The following is a 22580-nucleotide window of genomic DNA, read 5'->3' on the forward strand; positions in this document are numbered from 1 at the left end:
TAACTAATTGCAGTGGATTTTACATTTTACAAGTAATTGAAATTCACTGATTCAAGTTTCTTTATTGATGATCCAGCTTTACCGAAGCCGCCAGGTGTTCCCCAGGTAACAGAACGCACGGCAACAAGCATCACGCTCACATGGGATTCTGGAAATCCCGAACCTGTTTCTTATTACATCATCCAGCACAAGCCCAAAAACTCTGAGGACTCTTATAAAGAGATTGATGGAGTCGCCACCACTCGATACAGTGTGGGGGGGCTGAGCCCTTACTCCGACTACCAATTTAGAGTAGTCGCCGTAAACAACATTGGGCGTGGGCCTCCCAGTGAAGCCATTGAGGCCAAAACGGCAGAGCAAGCACCAAGTACCGCCCCGCGGCAAGTCAGAGGGCGCATGCTAAGTGCCACGACCGCTATAATCCACTGGGATGAACCTGAGGAGGCCAACGGGCAGATTACGGGCTACAGGGTTTACTACACCACCGATCCCAGCCAGCACGTCAACCAATGGGAAAAACAGATTGTAAGGACTTCCAACTTTCTCACCATTCCGGGCCTGACGCCCAATAAGACTTACTACATCAAGGTCCTGGCCTTCACCTCTGTAGGAGATGGTCCGCTCTCATCTGATTTGCAGATCATAGCTAAAACTGGAGGTGGGTGTTGGGAATTACAGGAATTACAAAGAGGACAATGTCCAGTTTGTTTTTTTACCATGATTTAAAAAAAGAAGTTTAATTATTTAAAAACTTATGAATAACCATGAATATGAATAATTATATCACATTTTCTTCTTTTATATCACTGTTTTTTTTTTGTTTGTTTTTTTTTTGCTGGAAATTTAACATAAAAAGTGTTAATATTTTAATAATCAGAGGTTAATATGTATTTTTGTAAATCAAACGCTTTGATTTATTTTATGTTTTTATTTGTAACTTGGTGGACACAAACCAACAATTGTATAGACACAAAGTGAAACCACTTCATGACAAAATTTGGTTACACTTTATTGTAGTTACATTGTACTTACTCAGATAAGTACTGAGTAATATTAATTAACTACATGTACTTACTATAGAGTTAGTTAGGGTTTGGTTTAGGTTTAGTTACTAGGGTTGTTGTTATATTGTAGTAACGTGTAACTAAGTCACCTTAAAATAAACTGTTACTAAAACTTAAGTTTAAAACTCAAAACAGACCCTGCATTCTGATTGGATGAGCTTTATTCATACATATAGCCAATGTACACAATTGAATCGCAATTTAGTCTGTTATGGGACTGTAGTTACACACTGTGAACTACCACACAACCTCAGGTTATTCCAGGAGAACTAAGCCTGTAGTGAGATAAATGTCTGCTTATCCCCCCTTATGTATTGTATTCCCACAATACAAACATAAAAATGACTGCAATTACACTTTGACAAAATGACAGTTTTTTTTTTTTTTTTTATAATTTCTGTTATTTATTATAACATTTTATAGTGCCCTCTCAACCGACGGACTTCAAAGGTGAAGCCAAATCTGAGACGAGCATCCTGTTGTCATGGAACCCCCCCACTCAGACGGGCCAGGACAATCAAATCATCGGATACGAGCTGCTCTATAAGAAAGGAGATGACAAAGAGGAGGTCTGAATGTCAACAGTCATTGGAAAACGCCTCCAAGAATTTTCATCATTGTCATTGGTCAGGATGATTGTACTGTATTTTCTTGGGTGTTAACCTTTATTTTGTTGTTCCTTTCCTTAGAAACGTGTTAGCTTTGAGCCCACCACCACCTATTTGCTGAAAGATCTGAAGCCATTTACTACATACACATTTCAGCTGGCTGCTCGCAGCAAACACGGCGTTGGCGCGTACACCAACGAAATCTCAGCCGAAACACCTCAGACACGTAGGTCCTCTTCTGTCTTTACTGTCTATCCTAAACCCATGCAGTCCAAGAACAGGAGCAGCACTTGCTGAAGCAGAAATCCTCCATTTCTTAACAGTGTTTGCTAATGTAAATCCTGAATTTGTTTGAACAGTGGTTTACACTGAGATATTTTTGAGAGATGGAGGCATTTCTGCAAACAACTTGTTAGCGCACATCTTGTTTTAATGAAAGCCGACCTGTGGGAAATGTCAAATGACAAGGTCACTTTGTTGAATTTGGTGTCATATAAGTAAGCCAAGAAGGAGATGAGAGTGAATTATTCATCTGTTTGGCTACAGTCGTTCAGCTTAAGGGTGCCTTGTTTTTTGACTTTGGCTATAGTATTCCACACTGCATTTGAAAGATTTACCGAATTTGGAAAGGTTCCTTTTCCTGGAGCCTTGTTGTAAGCTCAAATGCAATGATACATAGCTAGAAAAGAGAATTGCATTCCCAGAAGACCTCATATTTATTATCCATTCATTCAAGTTGAACTGTAACCAAACCTTTAGATCAACCCATTCATTAATCTTGCATAATTTGATGCATAATTGATGTTGACAAGCTTGACTGTGCTTCACTTCATACTCACAATTTGAGGTAATCTGAATAAATATGAGGTCCTCTGAGAACATGCCAGGTAAGTATCTTGGAGGGCTGTTATCCGGTAGAGTGTTTGCATGTCCAAGTCTAGAAGCGTCAGTCATGAACTCTTGGACCATCCAGGCTTTTACCTCAAACCAACAGGCCTCGGAAAGGTTGGTGAGCAATGCATTTACTGTTTGTACAGAGCTGACACATCAACCTTTGAAATTTTGGATTGATGGTAACTGCTTGGAGGAAACAGGGCCCAGTTAAATGCAACTTATTAAGATATTTCACATGTTTGGAAAATGCTTTTGAAGTATGATGAGAGAAAATGAAATTTGTGCCCTGAATTTTAGAATATATTTAGGAATAAATAACATTATGTAGAATTACGAAGGTAGGTTCTTTGTGTCTGCACCAGTCCCACCCACACTATTTGCGATTTTTTTTTTTATCTTTTATACCTCCTTTATGAGAAATCTGTGACATGTCTGCCCGTTTCTGTTCATCTTTTTAAGCTTCATTTAAATTTATTTTCTTGTCATCATTTTTTTTTAATAAATGTAGTCCTTGTGGTCCATCCTCATTTTATGTTTCCTTTTTTTTTGTTTTTGTTTTGTCCATCAACATCATCTACACATCCACCACAAAAAAACAAAAAAATCCTCTTACCTCAACCCTGTGAACCTCACCTGGATCCAACCAAACTCCAAAACCACTTGAATCCAATTTAATGACTATACTCCTCCCACAATCCTCTGATCCTCCAATCAGAGCCCTCAGCTCCGCCCCAGGAAGTCAAGTGTACTAGTCACAGTTCTACCAGCATTCTGGTAAGTTGGAAACCGCCACCAGTGGAGCTTCAAAATGGAATCATGACCAAATTCACCATCCAGTATGCGGCGATTGAAGGTGACGATACCTCGTTGCAACAAATATCGGACATACCGCCTGAAAAGTACCATTATCTATTGGAAAACTTGGACAAATGGACAGAATACCGTGTGAAAGTGAGTGCCCACACAGAAGCGGGGGAAGGCCCTGAGAGTTTACCTCAGCTAATCCGTACAGAGGAAGATGGTATGTCTTACCCACACGCCACTGTGACCCTATTCTAATGTCTTTACCCTTAAAACATGCCCCACTTCTGGCAGACTTCTGCCTAAGGCACCCTAAAACCCACTCGCCCCTCTAGTCCCCTGTATTTACACTAACTCTACTAACCAGGATTTTTTGTGACCTTTCACCGAGCCAATATTTATTTTGGGAGAATGTTCAAGAGAATTTTTGAGTCTTTTTGCGTGACCAGACTTTCTTGGAAATTTCATGGCATGTTCTTCTGACAACCTTAAACTTTCAGCAATCCCAAATGTTTTGCTGTTTTTCCCCCATTTTCTTAAGATCAATGATTTTTTTTTTTTTTTTTAATGGAGTTAAACTAATTTTCATACATGAGAAAAGATGCCTAAATCAACTGTGAATCCTCATAAAATGGGGCTTTTTTCTCAAATGTCCCACGCTAATGACATTTTTGCTTAAATTTTTCCATTTGTTTTTTCTTTTTGTCTTCACTCTATCATAGCCAAACTCCTTTTGAGTGCTTCAAAGCTCTGAAACACTCCTCTTGGCGTTTTTGCTTGTTATTTTTATTCCATATTTTGACTCCACTAACCCCATTTTTCAGAAAAAAATTAGGTCAGTTGTGTGACCTGTTTTTGGGGATTGTTTTTGTTTTTTTCCTCTTTTTTTTTTTTTTTTTTTTTGCTTTTGACTTCTCATTGTTGAGATATTAGTGTTATCCAGTACTTGTTAGTGGTATATACCCATTTTGTAGATTTTTGTCTGCTTCACCACTTTCTCTTGAGAGATGTCCAGTCGGACGGGAAGTGTCCTCTTTAAGCTTGACCTTTTTGTCTTTTATCCCATAATTCTCTCAGTGCCCAGTGGCCCTCCTCGTAAAGTCGAGGTGGAGGCTGTCAACTCCACATCTGTTAAAGTACTGTGGCGGTCGCCGGTGCCGAGCAGACAGCACGGGCAGATCCGTGGGTACCAGGTGCACTATGTGAGGATGGTTAATGGGGAACCCATTGGGCACCCTGTCATCAAGGACATCTTGATCGATGACGCTCAGGTAGGCACCCACCTGCACAGCTGCACCGTTTCTAAAGTAAATCTTTAAAAGCTTTTGGCAACTATTTTGATTTCGGTCTATGTGATGTTTTGGCAATCCCAGAATTCATTTCAATATGGTCACTGGAAAAAAAAAAAAAAAAAAACAGCAAGTTGAAAGAAATCCCTGCTGGAATATAGTTATAGGTGATAGCTGTAGTTTGGAACATAGAAGGTGGTTTCTAGATGGAAACAGAATTTCAGCTGATAGCTGGTTTGTTTCTAATCTAAGATGGTATCAACTACCAGCTTTTACTGCAGTGATGCCAATAATAAACTAGAGGCTAAAGTTTGTGAACAAACTTTGATGTTGGATTGTGAAGCCCGAATGGGAAAGTAAAAGTATTTTTTTTTTAAATATAGAAGAGTGTCTTTAAGAGAAGTCTTTAAGGACATATGTTATTACTGTGTTCTGGTGCACAGAAATGGGCTGTGCATGGTCCTTAAACGGTTTCTAGGCCGATAATGATGGTTGCTATGTTGTGATAAGCACTCATCAGAGTGATACTTATAGACTGGCTGCATGTCCAAATTTATAATGAGAAATAATTACACAATACTAGGAGAAAAGTTTCTATGTGTCTATTGAAACACTAACATTAGCCAAAGTCTACATTAAAATGATTGTTTAATTCATGTTTGAACAAAAGGATAAATAGCTCTGGATAAGGCTAAATAAATTACCAAATGAAAAAAAAAAAGGCTTTTTTTAGTAAAAAAAAAAAACCAGAAAGAAACATTTGCTATAACTTTTCAGTTTCTCAACTATTGTATTGATACAGTTGTGGTCAGAATTATTGGCACCCCTGGTAAATATGATAAAAAATGGCTGTAAAAAAACTGCATTGTTTATCCTTTTGTTTTTTAATAAAAAATAAAAAAAAATCGCAAAAATCGAACCTTTCCTTGAAGTAAAATAATTGAAAGTGTGGGTAAATCACATTATGAAACAAATGTTTTTTTTTCTCCAAAACACATTGGCCAGAATGATTGGCACTCCTAGAACTTAGTAAAATATCTCTGAAGTATATTCCCAGTAATTTTTTTAAGCACACCAGGGTGACTAGGAACATAAAATTGTCTAGCTATGACTTCTTGTTTCACAGGAGTTTAAATATGAGGAAACACAAAGGCCAAATTCCCTTAATCATCCATCACAATGAGTAAAACCAAAGAATATACTGTAGTTCTGATGTGCAGCAAAAGATTGTTGAGCTTCACAAAATAGAAAGTGGCTGTAATAAAATAGCTAAAGCATTGAGAATTCTCACTTCCACCATCAGAGCAATAATTAAGACGTTCCAATCAACTTGAGATGTTACGAATCTGCCTGGAAGAGGACATGTGTGTATATTGTCTTAATACATGGTGAGGAGGAGAGTTGTAGTGCCTTCAGCACATGTTGTTTGGGAAGGTTTCAAGAAAAAGAAAAAAATACAAACTCCAGCATATTCAGATGCCAGACATGACTAGATCTTCAAATGGGACTGGGTTCTATGGTCAGATGAAACAAAAGGAAAATAGCTTTTTGGCAGCAAACCCGCTAGATGAGTTTGGTGCAAACAGGGATAAAAAGTACCCCATGCATGGTCACATATACCGCTGGATCTTTAATGTTCTGGGCCTATTTTTTTGCTGGAGGTCCTGGACATATTGTTCAGATACATGGTATAATAGATTGTAGAAAATACCAACAGATAAAAAATCAAAACCTGACAGAATCTGCTAAAAATCTTGTAAGGGGCCGTGGTTGGATCTTCCATCAGGACAACAATACAAAACAAATATCAAAAACAACACAAAAATGTGTCACTGAGCACAAAATGAAGCTTCTGCCATGACCGTCCCAGTTCCCTGACCTGACCCCTATATAAAATGATTAGTGTTCCGGAACTGAAGAAGCACCAACATGAAATCTGAAGGATCTGGAGAGATTCTGTATGGAGGAATGGTCTCTGATCTCTTGTCAGGTGTTCTCCAAACTCATCAGGCAATTAAAGGAGAACATTCTGAGCTTTTATCTTGGCAAAAAGAGGTTGCAAAAAGTATTTAATAAAAGGTGGCCAATAATTATGGCCAACATGTTTTGTGGAAAATAATTTATTTCATAATGTGATTTACCCCCCACTTTCAATTATTTTACTTCAAGGAAAGGTTAGATTTTTGCAAATTTGTTGAATGAATGATCAAAAGGATAAACAATGCAAATTTATTTTTACAGCCATCTTTGATCATATTTACCAGGGGTACCAATAATTCTGACCACAACTGTAAATCAAAGGACAGCATTGACAGTAAGGTTCTGTGCTCCCGAATGCTTCTGTTTGCACGCGACTTGTGCAAGCTACTTTGTGTGTGTGTGTGTGCGTGTGTGCGTGCGTGCGTGTGTGTGCTTGTAGAACGACAATGAACTTACCTGTAAAACAAACTGTTCAAAAACTGCATCCACCCAATCAATATTGAGTATCCAGATAACAGTACTGGGAACTAACCAAAAAAATAAAAAAAACATGTTCATGGAGAAAAAAGACAGCTAAAATAAAACTGATGAATACTTGGATAATGTGCTATTCACAGGGATAAAAGTTCTCCGTCACTATGACGGATTTCCGTTAATTGCAGGGTTCCCGCCTGTTCTGTCTTAAATTCACTTTTCTTAATTTTAAGGTCGTAAATATGCTTACATTTCTCAAATAGTGTAATAAATGTCTTAATTTCAGTTTGAATAGGTCTTAAATTAAGTAAAGATGAGGTGTATTCACCCTGCTGAGGGGAATGTGATCAAAGCTTGGAGTGGAGCGAAAGCATGTTCCTCTCTCCACTCTAAGCGTTCTGTAATCACTCCACTCCGGATCCACTATGAGTTGTCCATTCTAGGGTTGGGCGATATGCTCCATTTTCATATCGTGCTATCGTCAGCCTGTGAGATCGGTGATACACGATATTATCGTGAGGGGGCGGGGCTTACTTATTTGATTATTAACTTGCTTATTTACTCATCAATTTGCTTGTTGTATTACTTCGTTTTAAATGAGAATCTTTTTCTATTTTGCTAGCAAAGGTGGAGTGTTTATTAATAGGCTAAATCAGGTTATTTCCTGGTATAGTGAGGTAAAAAAAGATCCTAATCATTCTTGTATCTGACTCTGAGTATTTCAACATGTCAGCGGGAAATTTACAGACACATTAGGCCTATCCTCTCGTGCCGTTACAGATGCAGCATTTTGACTGTAGGCTGCTTCTGCACGAGATGAGAACACGTTTTAATTTATTGGGTCAAGAAAGAGTCGGAGTCTGCGATATGTCCTCATACCAGTGCTCTCTCTGTCTGGATGCACTTCACTTATGCGCACCGCACTTCAATAAGCCCAAATAACGTGGGTTAATGTGTTTTAAATGCCGGGAGAAATCAGAGGCAAAAATCTAAAAGTCGATCGGTTATACGCCTACTTAAACTTATGACTTGACTCTGATAAAGGAAAATGGGTTAATCCGTTTACATGACCACATGCATTGTCAGTTTATTCAGCATAATCGAGTTAATAACGTGCATGTAAACACGATCATTCCCTGAAAATGAAAGCAGAAACGGACTGAGCTTTCGCTGCATTAACGGCGCGTTCTCTCTGAGACGACGGTGGATATAATGGTATAGCAACTATCTTAATTTACTGGCTTAATATTTCTCTTGTGGACTTACATTATTGACAGTGAAAAAATTAGAAGAGTATTTCTTGTTAAACAAGTTTGAAGTTGCTTGTGATTTTCACAGATGGCAGAGTTTCACAGATGCTTCGTGAACTAAAGACTTTTATTAGGCCTAGGCGGCCTATATAATTTTATTGATATTATTAATATTATTAATATTTTGTAATTGTATTGTTTTTAGTGTTATTAGTGTCATTAAATATTTTGTTAATGTGCTATGGAAACAAAATACTGACAAACAACGATGCCGCGTCTTCATCTTGGCTCTGTATAAGAATGATGCGTCTGTTAAAACAAGCACTCTTGACAATTTGTGAATGGATCACCTTGCAATTAAATTTCGTTGTGGGATGTAGTTTTTTTAGTCTGTTTTAAAAACATTTTCTTTGAGGAGTCCTCATACGCGCGCATCGGTGATGTCACAAGTGTGGTTATGTGGTGATGTCACAAGTGTGGTTGTGGTGATGTCGTTATGAATTTAGGCAAGGCAAATATAATTGTAGTTCCTAATTAATTTAATAACTATACTAGCTTCATAATAATAATAATGATTTAATACATTAATGGGAAAACGAGCCAATTATCGTATTGATATCGTCAAAGGCATCTGCCATCAGCGATATCTCTGTCTATCGTCGTTACGCGATACTATCGTCTATCGGCACAACCCTAGTCCATTCCCGCTCACGGAAAAACTGCTCCATGTTCACTCCATTTTAAAAGTTATTCTAATATGTTTATTTTGTTATATCATGAAAGTCTGAATTTATAATACTATATGTAACATTTATAATACTATATGTAATGGTTTGGAAAGTATTCTACAATAAATAATTACACAAAAATGTCTAAATGTAGTGAACGCGCCTATAGAGAGAAATGCACATTTTATACGGATTCATGTCCTGATTATATTGTCTGCTATATTTGCTTCTCATTTATAAAGAAAGTCTTTATACTAAGCAAAACTTAATGAAGTGGTCAAAATCATGTCTGACCCACTCCATATGTCTCCCGATATATTGTGCATCTAATGATCCTATCTTACTCATGCCCTGAAGGTTGTGAAATAATTGCCTAATGTTAACTCTACTTTGGTGCTGCAATGATATTGCATATCGCCACGATAACCGACTTCATCTGAGCTGCTTTAGGGGCCGTTCACATGTTTGCGCTCTCACGTTCGTCATTTTAAATGTAGATGTGCGAAAAGTGTGCCCAAATAGAGAGCGACGCCATCGCAACCCTTGCTTGTTTTCCCAGGCAAGGTGAAAAAATATAATCAAAGTAGGCTTTAGGGCTTTATGTTCACAGAAGGTGCGAGCCGAGCGTGAATTTCAGCGCGACGCTTCACGATGCTTTCAATTAACGGTCATATAGTGCGAGTCTGGCCTTCGAGATGTAAGTAGCTAAACCAAACAACTACTATGATAAAAGTATTAAACGAGTACCAGAAACAATCAGTTTGCAAAGACTGTATCAATCAAAGCTCAGCTTTGGGAAGATAAGATATACAGGTAAAGATTAGGAGACTGCGAGAAGAAGAAAGAGAGAATGTGATGGAGATGAGAGAGGAAGAGCACACTGAGAAAAAAAAACAAGTAAAATTTACTTAATTTTTCTTTGGCAAGTTTTTGCACAAATATTTTTTAAAGGGACACTTCACCCATTTGCATTAAGCTTTGCATTGTTAGAAACCCAGTCATACTATTGAATGGTCATGCAACATTTTTTCATTTTCCCCCGAGACGAGAGAAATCTGTATTTACCTCTTTACACTTCCTCCTACAATGACGCAAAAATCGTCATTTTGCGTCATTGTAGGAGGAAGTGTAAGAGGGGGGATTTCTGTTAAGACTACAAGCACTAGATCCACCCTTTCAAACCCGCCCATAGGGGGTTGGACCTAATGCGCTAACAGACCTATCACAGATCAGTGCGATTGATTTCAACGGCAGAAACCTGCAGAAAACAGGGACGAAGAAAGCTGAGTAGTAGGGGTTACCATACTCTATTTCCCGGACATGTCCGGCCGTCGAGATCGACAAAAATGTCTGGGATTCAGCTTTTGCTTTCTGCGGTCGCCATCCATTGTTTACATGCTCACCTTTTGTTTCAATCTAACTGAATTCACCCCGATTGGTGAATCTGAATGTAATGTTTACATGAATGCTAAACAAGTGATCGGTTGATTTGCGTTTTAACATTGCTAAGAAAATACCCGCACCTCCGTGAGAGATAGCCCATGAGACCGGTGCATCTCACAGGCGCGCTCATCAGTAATCACAGTAATACAGGGAGCAGGACGAGGCTAGCGCCGCGGGAGAAAGACGCGAGGCCTTTGGCGTGATCGGTTGAAAGACGCGAGGCCGGTGGCGTGATCGGTTGATGTGTGTTTTACCATTGCTAAGAAAATACCTGCTCCTCCGTGCGAGATACGAGAACAGTGCCTCACAGGTGTCGGTCGTCAGTAATCACGCCACCGGCCTCGCGCCGTTCTCCCGCGCCCCTCAGCCTCGTCCTGCTCGCCACAGTAAACATGATGAATGGCGACTGTAGAACGCAAAAGCCGAATCCCGGACATTTTGGGCAAACTCGTCACGGAGACTCACTCGTAGCCTAGCCTTGCCTTGATGTTTTTGTTTTTTAACGGCGCTGTCTTACCGGTAGGCGTGGCTTGGGAGTGGCCTTGTAGGGCAGCGAAGCAAGTGCATTCCGGGAGTTGTTGTCTTTCATCCACATAAGCCAAAAATACATTTTCTGGCTTTTCTCAGTCTAGAAAGCTCCAAATTCAAAAATAATTTCACATTTCTTCTACATAAATGACCCACTTTCAATACACATTCATGTCTCCACGGGTGAAATGACCCTTTAAGTAAATTTCACACGCATATTTTTAAAGTAAATTTCACACATGGAATTAAGTAAACTACACTTAAGTTAAGTGAAAGTAATAAAGAAAATAAGTAATTTTAACTTGGCTAGTAAAAGGTTGAGTGATATCTATTTAGTTTAAAGGGACACTCCACCCATTTGCATTAAGCTTTGCATTGTTAGAAACCCAGTCATACTATTGAATGGTCGTGCAACACTCTCTCATTTTACCCTGAGACGGGAGAAATCCATTATTTACCTTTTACACTTCCTCCTACAATGACGCAAAAATCGTCATTTTGCGTCATTGTAGGAGGAAGTGTAAGAGGGGGGATTTCTGTTGAGACTACAAGCACTAGTTCCTCATCTTTCCCAGGGGGCGGGACCCGCTCACGCTACAGACCTATTACAGATCAGTGGGTGGGACTTTACTCTCTGAAACTGAAAGCAATATCCTCCATCTTGTTTGAAGCTAAGCTAACAGGCGCTGTGGAGACAGATGTAAAGTTATGACAATAGCGGAGGAGAGTGCTCAATATGATATAGAAGAAGAGGATTTCGGAAGTCTGATGCTTGAATCAGGTGCATGTGGCTACCTTTACAAGCCACATCATAGCGAAGAGCAGCCGAGGCAGAAGACCTGCCTGCCGCGGACGAGGAGCCCGGACTGGCTCGAGTTAGGGCGGACTGGTGGCGCCGGTGATCTCACTATGCAACTCATAGACTGTAAGATGCAACTACGAACACAGAGATAGAGTCCGTCTGCGGCAAAGAATTTCAACGATGACAATTTCTCCTGGACGAAATCTCTGAATCAGACGAGGACACGGACGTTTGTGTTGAGAACTATCCTAGTTTCGCACCGCATATGTTCTGACTGAACATCCAGGTACCATGCAATAATTCACCTTTTCGAAAGAAATACAAACGAGGAGTAATGCACTAATGAGTTCGCCAACTAACTAACGTTAGACATTTTGTGTGAATGTGAAATGAATTTCAAGCTCTGGTGGCTAGCCTTGTAGACGGAAGAGTGATTTCTCTTATAGGCAGATATGCGCTTTCTGGATTAGTGGGAGTGGCTTGCGGAGCTGTGCAATGTGGTGCATTGTGGGAGTTGTTGTCTTTCATACAAATGCGTCCTGAAGTTATTTTTTGTCTTTCCTCGGTCACGAAGGCACCAAATTCAAAATTTATTTTACATTTCGACTACATATATGACCCACTTTAAATAAAAAACAATGTTCAAATGGGTGGAATGCCCCTTTAAATTTCCTTTGCAATACATTTCACTCAAACAATATAACGTTGAATTAAACCACACTTTTAAAGTATATGCTTTATTTTGAAATATCTAAGTAATTAATTCAATAGATATTGTGTGAGACACCATATCTACATTTCAGAAGTTACGCGTTATTTGAACGCAGAGACCTCAATACTTGGTAGACAATACACAATGACGGTAACATTTGATGGATCGTTTTGGTGTTTGAATATGTCATTTTGAGTAGAAAATGAACTCCAAATGTCACAAAATGGCAAGTTACTAATCCTAACAACAAAAGCAATGATAAAACAGTGAAATATTAACCTCATTAATTATTCAAGGCCCAGTGCATGATGGGAACACCAGTATCAGAAAAGTTGAGTAATTTTACTTAATTTTATAACATTGATATATACGCTTTCATTTCTACACACTTGAATTGAGTACTAATATAGAATATACTTAGTTTTTTTTTTTAGTTTTTTTTTATTCTTGCCTGAACTAACTTTTTCATGTAAATTACAATGTTTTTTTTCTGTTGTCAGTCATATAGTCATCTTCATTTATATAGCGCTTTTAACAATGTAGATTGCTTCAAAGCAGCTTTACAGAGATAAGCGTATAATTTAAGGTAACAGAGATTGTTTTGGCTTTATAGCAGAGTTAAGTTATTTCCATCTAGAGTTAGTTTTGATTGATTTGCTTCCGTCGCAACGATCATTTGTTATTAAATTAGGGGCCGCTAAGACGACACCATTCCCTCTACACAGACTTTAAACGCGAACCTGTGAGAAACACTGATGGCGTTCACATGCGCATTTAGAATGGGTTCTATAATTATGTGCGTTTGAATATACGCAGGTTTGGAATTCCCTACAAGCCAAGCCTAAACAAAGTACTTGTCTTTCCTTATACATTTTTATAAAGAATTTTATTTTATTTTGTTGCTTTGGGGTAGGAACGCGAAACGAATTTTTCCCGACAACGCCTTATCTGTATAGTGGTAGTGGGATCCTCCATAGGGAGAGACTAGTTGGCACTTCAGCACTGCGTTGTCATCGGTCCAGGCGAAGGTCCTTCGTCAGATCTGGATACGGCCTGGATCCGGCAGGCTGCGGGAAAACCTCGGGATAAACAAAAGACACTAAAATTAGCGTAGATGCCATTCTTCTCATGATGTAACGAGTACATCAGGATTTTTGGGAAGTGTTCCCGGTTCCGGCTGACCTAATATATGCAGCCTAACATTAAATTATAGAAGTCTATAATGTATTATGTGAAAGCTAGGTCAAAGAGATGTGTCTTTAATCTGGCTTTGAACTGACAGAGTGTGTCTGCTTCCCGGACAATGGTAGGAAGACTGTTCCAGAGTTTTGGTGCTAAATAGGAAAAGGATCTACCGCCAGCAGTCGATTTTGATATTCTCGGTATTAGTAACTGGCCGGAATTTTGAGATCGCAATAGACATGACGGACTATAATGCGTTAAGAGCTCGCTCAAGTACTGCGGAGCTAAACCATTTAGTGCTTTGTAAGTGATCAGCAATATTTTAAAATTTATGCGATGTTTAATAGGGAGCCAATGCAGTTTTGACAGAACTGGGCTAATATGGTCATACTTCCTGGTTCTGGTAAGAACTCGAGCTGCTGCGTTTTGGACCAGCTGTAGTTTGTTTATTAAGCGTGCAGGGCAACCACCCAGTAGGGCATTACAATAATCTAGCCTTGAGGTCATGAACGCATGAACTAATTGTTCCGCATTTGTCAATGAGAGCATATGGCGTAATTTAGATATATTTTTAAGATGGAAAAATGCAGTTTTACAGATACTAGACACGTGACTTTCAAATGAAAGATTGGTATCAAAGAGCACACCCAGGTTCCTAACCGACGACGAAGACTTAACAGAGCAGCCATCAAGTGTTAGACAGTATTCTAGGTTATTACCATAGACAGTAAAAGAAATGGACACAGCGACCCCATTGGAACTCAATTGAGACAAGTGAAGCCCATTTTTAGCGATTTCTTAGCACTTCCTTTCCTGACGCGCAGACTCAAACCGAGCAAAGCGTTACACGGACCACGTGAGCAACCCGTCTGTCTTCTAGTAGCTGTGCCAAGAGAAATCTGAATCATTCCCTTCCGAATCTTGCAGAGACGGAGAGTGTGAGTAGGAATTGTCCATGAGCTTGGAGCAGGAGCAACTTTTGCTAGGTATTCTGATTAATTATATTGTCATTTTGCCTCTACGTCCCCCCGATTGCCCGCGAGCTTCTCTTCACGTCCATACAGTAATCTCTCTACTGTGCGACAGAGAGTCGCTTGGTTATGACGCAATCGTTAACCTACTTTTACAAAAACTGCTTCTACGGGGCCATAACATAAGCTACAAGGTAATGGAGCATTTTATACATTGTCGTGTTTCTTTAGAAATAAATAATGGACAAATGGAGTCTTCAAACGCCTCAAATGTAAAGTTATTCGCTGTCAAAGTGACGCCAAAATGAATGGGAGTCAATGGGATGCTAACTGCAGGTGAAGTTCTGCTACAAGATGGTGGCACGCGGCCGGCTTCAACTTCCGGTCGACTTCCTTCCCGCCTGGTTATTACGTGAGGAAGTTTTTTGTCCAATAATTAGAAACTCTGTTTTTTCAGAATTTAGAAGTAGGAAATTACGAGTCATCCAATTGTTTATATCCGCTATGCATTCCGTTAATTTTGTGAATTGATAAGTTTCGTTAGGTTTTGAAGAAATATAGAGCTGAGTATCATCGGCATAACAGTGAAAGCTAATGCCATGTTTCCTAATGATATCTCCTAATGGTAGCATGTACAGAGTGAACAGCAGCGGTCCTAGTACTGAGCCTTGTGGTACGCCATACTGAACTTGTGATCGATGAGACATCTCATCATTTACTGCTACAAACTGATAACGGTCAGATAAGTATGATTTAAACCATGCTAGTGCATTTCCCGTAATGCCAACATAATGTTCTAATCTATTTAAAAGAACGTTGTGGTCAATGGTGTCAAATGCAGCACTAAGATCGAGTAACACTAATAGAGAGACACAACCACGATCGGATGATAAGAGCAAATCATTTGTGACTCTAACGAGAGCTGTCTCAGTACTATGGTACGGTCTAAATCCGGACTGGAAATCCTCGCAGATATTATTTCTTTCAAGAAAGGAACACAGTTGTGAGGATACTGCCTTTTCTAATATCTTTGACAGAAAAGGTAGATTCGAGATCGGCCTGTAATTGACTAATTCTGTAGGATCAAGTTGCGTTTTTTTAACAAGCGGTTTAATCATAGCCAGCTTAAAGGTTTTTGGTACGTATCCTAGAGACAAAGATGAATTAATGATATTAAGAAGAGGATCTAGGACCTCTGGAAGCATCTCTTTCAGTAGCTTAGTTGGTATAGGGTCTAACATACATGTTGTAGATTTAGATGATTTAACGAGTTTAGTAAATTCTTCCTCTCCTATAGCAACGAATGAATCAAATTTTTCCTCAGGGAGACTACAATGCACTGCCTGATGCGATACTGTAGTAGACGGTTGCATAGTTATAATTTTGTCCCTGATATTATCAATCTTATAAGTGAAGAAATTCATAAAATCATTACTGCTGTGTTGCTTGGAAACTTCGGTGCTTGAAGCTTTATTTTTCGTTAGTTTAGCCACCGTTTCAAATAAATACCTAGGATTATGTTTATTTTCTTCTAATAGGGTTGAAAAATAAGCAGATCTAGCAGCTTTTAAAGCCTCTCTGTAAGTAATTGAGCTCTCCTTCCATGAAATGCGAAATACCTCTAGTTTTGTTTTCTTCCAGTTGCGCTCCATTTTTCTGGCTGCTCTCTTAAGGGCCCGAGTGTGCTCGTTGTACCACGGCGTTGGACTATTTTCTTTAATCTTCTTTAAGCGCAACGGAGCAACTGTGTCTAAAGTGCTGGAAAAGAGAGAGTTAAAAGTTTCTGTTGCAATATCTAGTTCTTCTAAGCTATCCGGGATGCTGAGATGATGAAACTGATTAGGAAGATTATTAATAAAGCAATCTTTAGTGGCAGAAGTGATAGGTCTCACATATTTGAAACACGGAGTCGGCTTTGCAGCCTTGGCTAAATGCAAATTACACGAGACTAGGTAATGATCTGAGATGTCATCGCTCTGCTGCAGAATTTCAACGGCATCAACATCTATTCCGTGTGATAATATTAGATCTAGAGTATGATTACGACGATGAGTAGGTCCTGACACGTGTTGTCTAACTCCAATTGAATTTACAATGTCTTTAAATGCCAATCCCAATGCATCTTTTTCATTATCGATGTGTATATTAAAATCACCAACAATTAGTACTTTATCTGCAGTCAATATTAATTCTGATAGAAAGTCTGCAAATTCTTTGATAAAGTCTGTATGGTGCCCTGGTGGCCTGTATACAGTAGCTAGCATAAATCTCAAACGTGATTTATCGTTTACACTATATATTTTTACATTAAGCACCAATGCTTCAAAATAATTATATTTAAAACTTGATTTCTTAGTGGTTTTGAAACTATTACTATAAATTACAGCAACACCACCCCCTTTGCGTTTCAGACAAGGCTCATGTTTATAACAGTAATCTTGCGGCGTTGATTCATTTAAAGTAATGTAATTGTTTGGTTTTAGCCAGGTTTCTGTCAAACACAGCACATCTAGGTTATTATCTGAAATCATATCGTTAACAACGAGTGCTTTAGAAGTAAGCGATCGAATATTCAGCAACCCAAGCTTTAGCATTTGCTCATCTGTAATATAGCTGTTTTTTATTTGTTGAACATCAATTAAATTTTTAACCTTAGATGGGTTTAAACGTTTTTTGGATTTCCAAATTCGGGGAACAGACACAGTCTCTATATGATGATAGCTAGGTGAAAGAGGCTCTATGTGATAGGATTTATCTGACCTTGGTGACGCGAGGCCGCTAGCAGACGGTTGGTTTAGCCAGTCTGTCTGCTTCCTGACCTGAGCCCCAGATTGTCATGTTTGAGCTCTAAGACTATGTGCCATATTACTAGAGAGAAGAGCAGCACCATCCCGGGAGGGATGAATACCATCTCTTTTCAACAGGTCAGGTTTGCCCCAAAAACTTTTCCAATTGTCTATGAATTCTATATTATTAAGCGGACACCACCTAGACAGCCAACCGTTAAGCGAACACAATCTACTAACTATCTCATCACTCCTGCGAACAGGAGTTGTATTTACTTCACCACAAAATCATTTTACAGTGCAGGTATTGCATACTGTGCCCATGAGATTAACATTATTACAATGTATTCTATTTAACACATATAAATGTTCTTTGCTTATTACATTGGAAAATATAAGCTCAATTTAACAACACAAGCACCTATTAATTATAATGCCAAAATAGTAGTATTGTATAAATATTAATATTTTTATATGGTCCTCGAATATGTTATATTTCACCAGTATCAGCATTGGGAGTGTTTGCGCAACTTGTATCATTAAGCCAGTAGGTGGTGACAAGTGACTGTCTTTATGAGTGAACAATTGAACCATTAAATGAACTGATTAGTCCAAAAGCAAGATACTCGAACGAACCCCCATACCAGGATCACTATAGCAAGGACCTCGGTATTTATAAAATCCTGCTTTCGACCCTGCTCATGCTTAGCCTGGAAATCCAGACCTAAATCTGAAAGATTAATGTCTGGCATTGACTAATGAAAATCGTCCAGCTCGAAGGTCGGCACCAAGCATGCATTTGAAAATCTCACTGCACGCAATTGGATAACACTACGACCAATCACAACAATAAACCCCATACGCTTAGCTACCAGCAGAGCTAACTGGTAGATTAGACTCTTGCCGTATCCAGTCGGCAAAATTGCAAAAAACGCCCTTCTTGCAAAGGAACGATTCGAGCGCCATCTTCTGTTCCTCTTTTAGATAAAAAGCCAAGTCTAACTCGTTCATTGTAGCGGCCAAAGCAGTTTCAAACAACTGGTGTTCATCCATAGCCATCTTGCAATGTTTACTAATGACTTCGACATATAGTCAACATAGATCAAATTAAAAAATAACATTATATTATTTATTTAGGTTAAAAACAGATATTATATTTTGTATAGTTTGTGATATTAGCACACTTTGCGGCAAAAGCTCTGTTGGCTTTTATTATTTGAGAAATAAAAGCTTGTGTTAAAGTTATGCAAATGGTTAATTATTTGTATGACTACATCACAAAGAGTCAAGTCTTGTAAAAGCATTAGATTGAAAACATTGAAATTTCATAAAGTGTGTAAATAATAGAAACACAGTTCAAAATGGCCTTTCTTTAAATGCAAATGTTTTTTGAGTATTTCATTTGTGAAGGTAAAGCATGCACTCACTATACTCCTTTAATACCTAATTACAAGTAGAAGAAAAAACTGCTCTTAAACTGGGTGTGTGACAGGCTGTGGAATGGGGTTTGGCCGAGGAAAAATTTTCTGTCAAAAGATTTTTTTTTGCTTTAACCGCTGTATTCAGCTATTCATTATTAAAGTCATTATTTGCACATACTTTTAGTAGATGAGGGGTATATTTTCACTGAATGACCCTAATAACTGTAAGTAGGCAGTAAATGTATTCTTATGACTTGCACAATTTTATATAGCCTTCTTTTCATATCTTCAAGATTGACATGAAGACTTTCCCTAGACATTAATTTTCCCATGTGAGGTGAATGATGATGTGCCATAATCAACCATGATTTACATACACAGCATAGACCTGTTATCTGTTTGATTATATGTGATTTAATGTTAGACAATGAGATTGGCCCATCTGATTTCACACGACATACAGTAACATCCTGACCTTAAAGTGAAATGTAGAGACACGGACACTGTTTGAATCCTCCAGAATTATGAATCATTCTAACATCTGCTCACTCACAGAAACATAAGAGACATTTCTCATGTTCATCAAACGCTCTCGTATCTTCATGTGTAATTGAACCTCTTTTTTTGTTTGTCTTTTTGTTTGTTCCTCCTTCTGGTCTCTGGTCTGGGCATCAGTGGGAATATGATGATTCAGCTGAACATGTGAGTACATTTGAGAAAACAGCTGCATTCAATTCTTCACATTCACTGTATTTCTGTATTCCATGCATGATTTGCAAACATACACCTCATTTGCTAAATGTTTAATGTTACTTAACCATAACTATCTGAAGACAACATTGGATCTCATTCATTCAAAATGCATTTTATATGAATAATGACACTTGTATACATGTATATGTTATCACATAGAAATCATGATTTATCAATTAATTTGCAGTTAATTAAAAGGACAGAAATCACACACCGTACACCGTGTATCACACATACTGTACACCGGCAAACAAATGCAAAGTCACTGAAACATGCAGTGTGTTAATTGAAAATGTTTATGCATAATATTATCATAAGAAATTGAATAGTGAATACTCAGTAATACTTTATTTAAACAAAATAATGTGCATTATAGTTGGATCTATGAAATGAGTGATGAATGGCCTTTACATGGATGGATGAAAGTCTTTGCATTAGTGGTTCTTAACCAGGGGGTCGGGGCCCAATAGGGGACAGCTTAAAATGATTTAAATTAAGACCAAATATACTATAAAATAAGCTAAAACTGCTAAAACTCAAGATATAACCTGCTGTCATATTGTCTAATTTTAATTAATTCCCTCAACCCCTGTCATTTTTATTTAAGAACCAGGGTTACCATAGTCTTAGAAAACCTGGATATGTGAGGAATATATATATTCATAGATATATAAATCATAGATATTTCCAAAACAAATATATATTTTTCTAGTTATTGTCAAATTCTAAAATATTGTATCTGAGAGAGAGAGAGAGAGAGAGAGAGAGAGAGAGAGAGAGAGAGAGAGAGAGAGAGATTTTTCTGAGACCAAATTCAGAAAAATTAAATCATATTTTGGGAGAGAACTCCAGCTCAATCACAACAGCAGCAAAATATGTGACAGCCTGCCACAAACTACGAGAGTCAGCCAGTGGACAAAACTAAAGTCAGAATCATCCTTATCTTGTCTGAATGTTGGTACTAATGTACATAGGTGGTTTTTTTTTTTGTTTTTTGTTTTTTTTCTTGTTTATATAAATGTATTCATACATTTGTTTACTGATTGATTTATTGAATTTATTGATTATTTGTGTATGTAATGTCCATTTATGTAATGGCCAATGCTTTGGCAATACTGTACAAGTCATGCCAATAAAGCTCATTTGAATTTGAGAGAGAGAGAGAGAGAGAGAGAGACTAAAAAAAACGAGAGAGAGAGAGTACAAAAAAAACGGTAATCAGAGTAATCATGCAAGCAAAAATAAAATGTAAACCCTAAAAAAAACATTTAGTTATTAAAACTGTTGTCAAATAATTGTAAAAAATAATACAATTATAAAAATGTAAACATAATTCAATTTCATAATTAAAGTAAGTGTTATTATAAATATAATTTAGAATATTTATATGATTATATGAATATTTAATTATATTAATGTATATTGCCTCTCATTTCTGTAAATAATAAAGTTTGAAAATGAGCAGGCATTTCTTTATAGAAGTACCCTAAATATCTTGAGGGGCCTTCAAATATTATCCTTGTCAATGTGTGGGGCCTTGGAGTCAGAAAGGTAGATAACCACTGCCCTACATGTTTATTTATTGCATTTATTATGCCAATTACTACCTACAGACATGCATATGTTTATTTATAACAATCCAGATTCATGAACATTTGAACAAGGGTAAAGATTTGTTTTATTTTTTTATTATTGTATCAATGAATGAGACCTAATGTGTATAGATCCATTTTCTTAAAACAAAAATGATTGATGTTTCTTTTACTACAACTTTTGTAAGAAACATATTCTTTAGCTTATTTTTCTGTGTGATTTTAAAAGCGTTTTTTTTTTTTTTTTTTTTTTGCAGTTAGTGTTAAAAATGTCCTTGTGTTTTTCCAGGAATTAGTCCTCTTTGACTTGCTCGCTGAGACCACGTACTCAGTCACCGTTGCCGCTTACACCACCAAGGGTGACGGAGCGCGCAGCAAACCCAAGCTGGTCACCACCACCGGAGCCGGTAGGTTTAGAGCAGTTTACGCCTCTGTTCCTGTGGACTCTGTAGTATTCAGCAGGTCTCTCCCTGCAGCCATTACCAGTGAATGCCTATAATTGCCCTCGCTGTGATGAAGGCGATTGTAATTCCAGTCACCTACAGCTCTGACTTTGAAATGCTCGCAGGAGTTAAGGAAATAATGGAAAAATCTGTCAGGAAAATAGACTTTTTCAAAAGAAAAGAATACTGCGTACTAGGGCTGGGTGATATGTAAAAAATATTTTATCGATAATCTCCTTAAAAAATATTGCGATATCCGATTATATTGTCTACCCAAGGCCCGCCCCCAACATACACCATTAACACAAGTCATGTTGAGTTTGGCTGCACTTTATCTAATGATAGCCTGTGATTCAGTTAGTTTAATTTAATGATTGATTTAAGGTAAAGATTTTGCTTTATTTAGTTTGAGCTTAAACGAACATAAAACATTAGCTTTGCTGTTATGTTAGTGTTGCTAATAATTTCCACACTGTTCTTATCGCACCTGTGAATTGAAATGAATTTTCCAGGAGAACTGGTGAATACAACTGAACAGAACAGAACCCAATTTGGTGATTGTAAGAATAGTGAATGCATTTTGATGTCAAGGTGTCTTGCCTATTTGTTTTTCAAAAGGTCCGATGTTTCTTTTTCTTTTTCTTTTTCTTTTTTAATCTGAAGAAAAGTATAACGCTCCTAATATGCTGTAACGGAGCTGCCAACATTGTAAACTCCGAACGCGTGCATGAGATATTCAAAGCAACACAATTTCTTCATCCGTTTGCAATATAACAAAATTGTATTTTAGTTTCAATTATAATGATCATGTTTGTGCTTTTTGATTAGGCCTAATTATTATGTGCAACATTTAAATTAA

General features: G+C 37.9%; 1 protein-coding gene across 26 annotated transcripts in view; it reads left to right on the forward strand.

The window, feature by feature from the left end:
* Positions 1–22580, forward strand: part of LOC307155595 (receptor-type tyrosine-protein phosphatase delta) — an 846598-nt gene that overhangs the window by 765623 nt on the left and 58395 nt on the right. For 22 of the 26 annotated variants that reach the window (XM_079866351.1, XM_079866375.1, XM_079866370.1 and 19 more), the window contains 7 exons: positions 77–658; positions 1488–1633; positions 1754–1898; positions 3282–3587; positions 4445–4638; positions 19609–19635; positions 21568–21685. In XM_079866351.1, coding sequence (XP_079722477.1) covers positions 77–658; positions 1488–1633; positions 1754–1898; positions 3282–3587; positions 4445–4638; positions 19609–19635; positions 21568–21685 — 1518 coding nt within the window. The remainder of the gene's footprint in view (positions 1–76; positions 659–1487; positions 1634–1753; positions 1899–3281; positions 3588–4444; positions 4639–19608; positions 19636–21567; positions 21686–22580) is intronic. The other 4 variants (XM_079866357.1, XM_079866358.1, XM_079866359.1 and 1 more) reach the window with 1 other exon arrangement.

Source organism: Squalius cephalus, assembly GCF_949319135.1.
Source record: "Squalius cephalus genome assembly, chromosome: 3".
Taxonomy (NCBI): Eukaryota; Metazoa; Chordata; class Actinopteri; order Cypriniformes; family Leuciscidae; genus Squalius; species Squalius cephalus.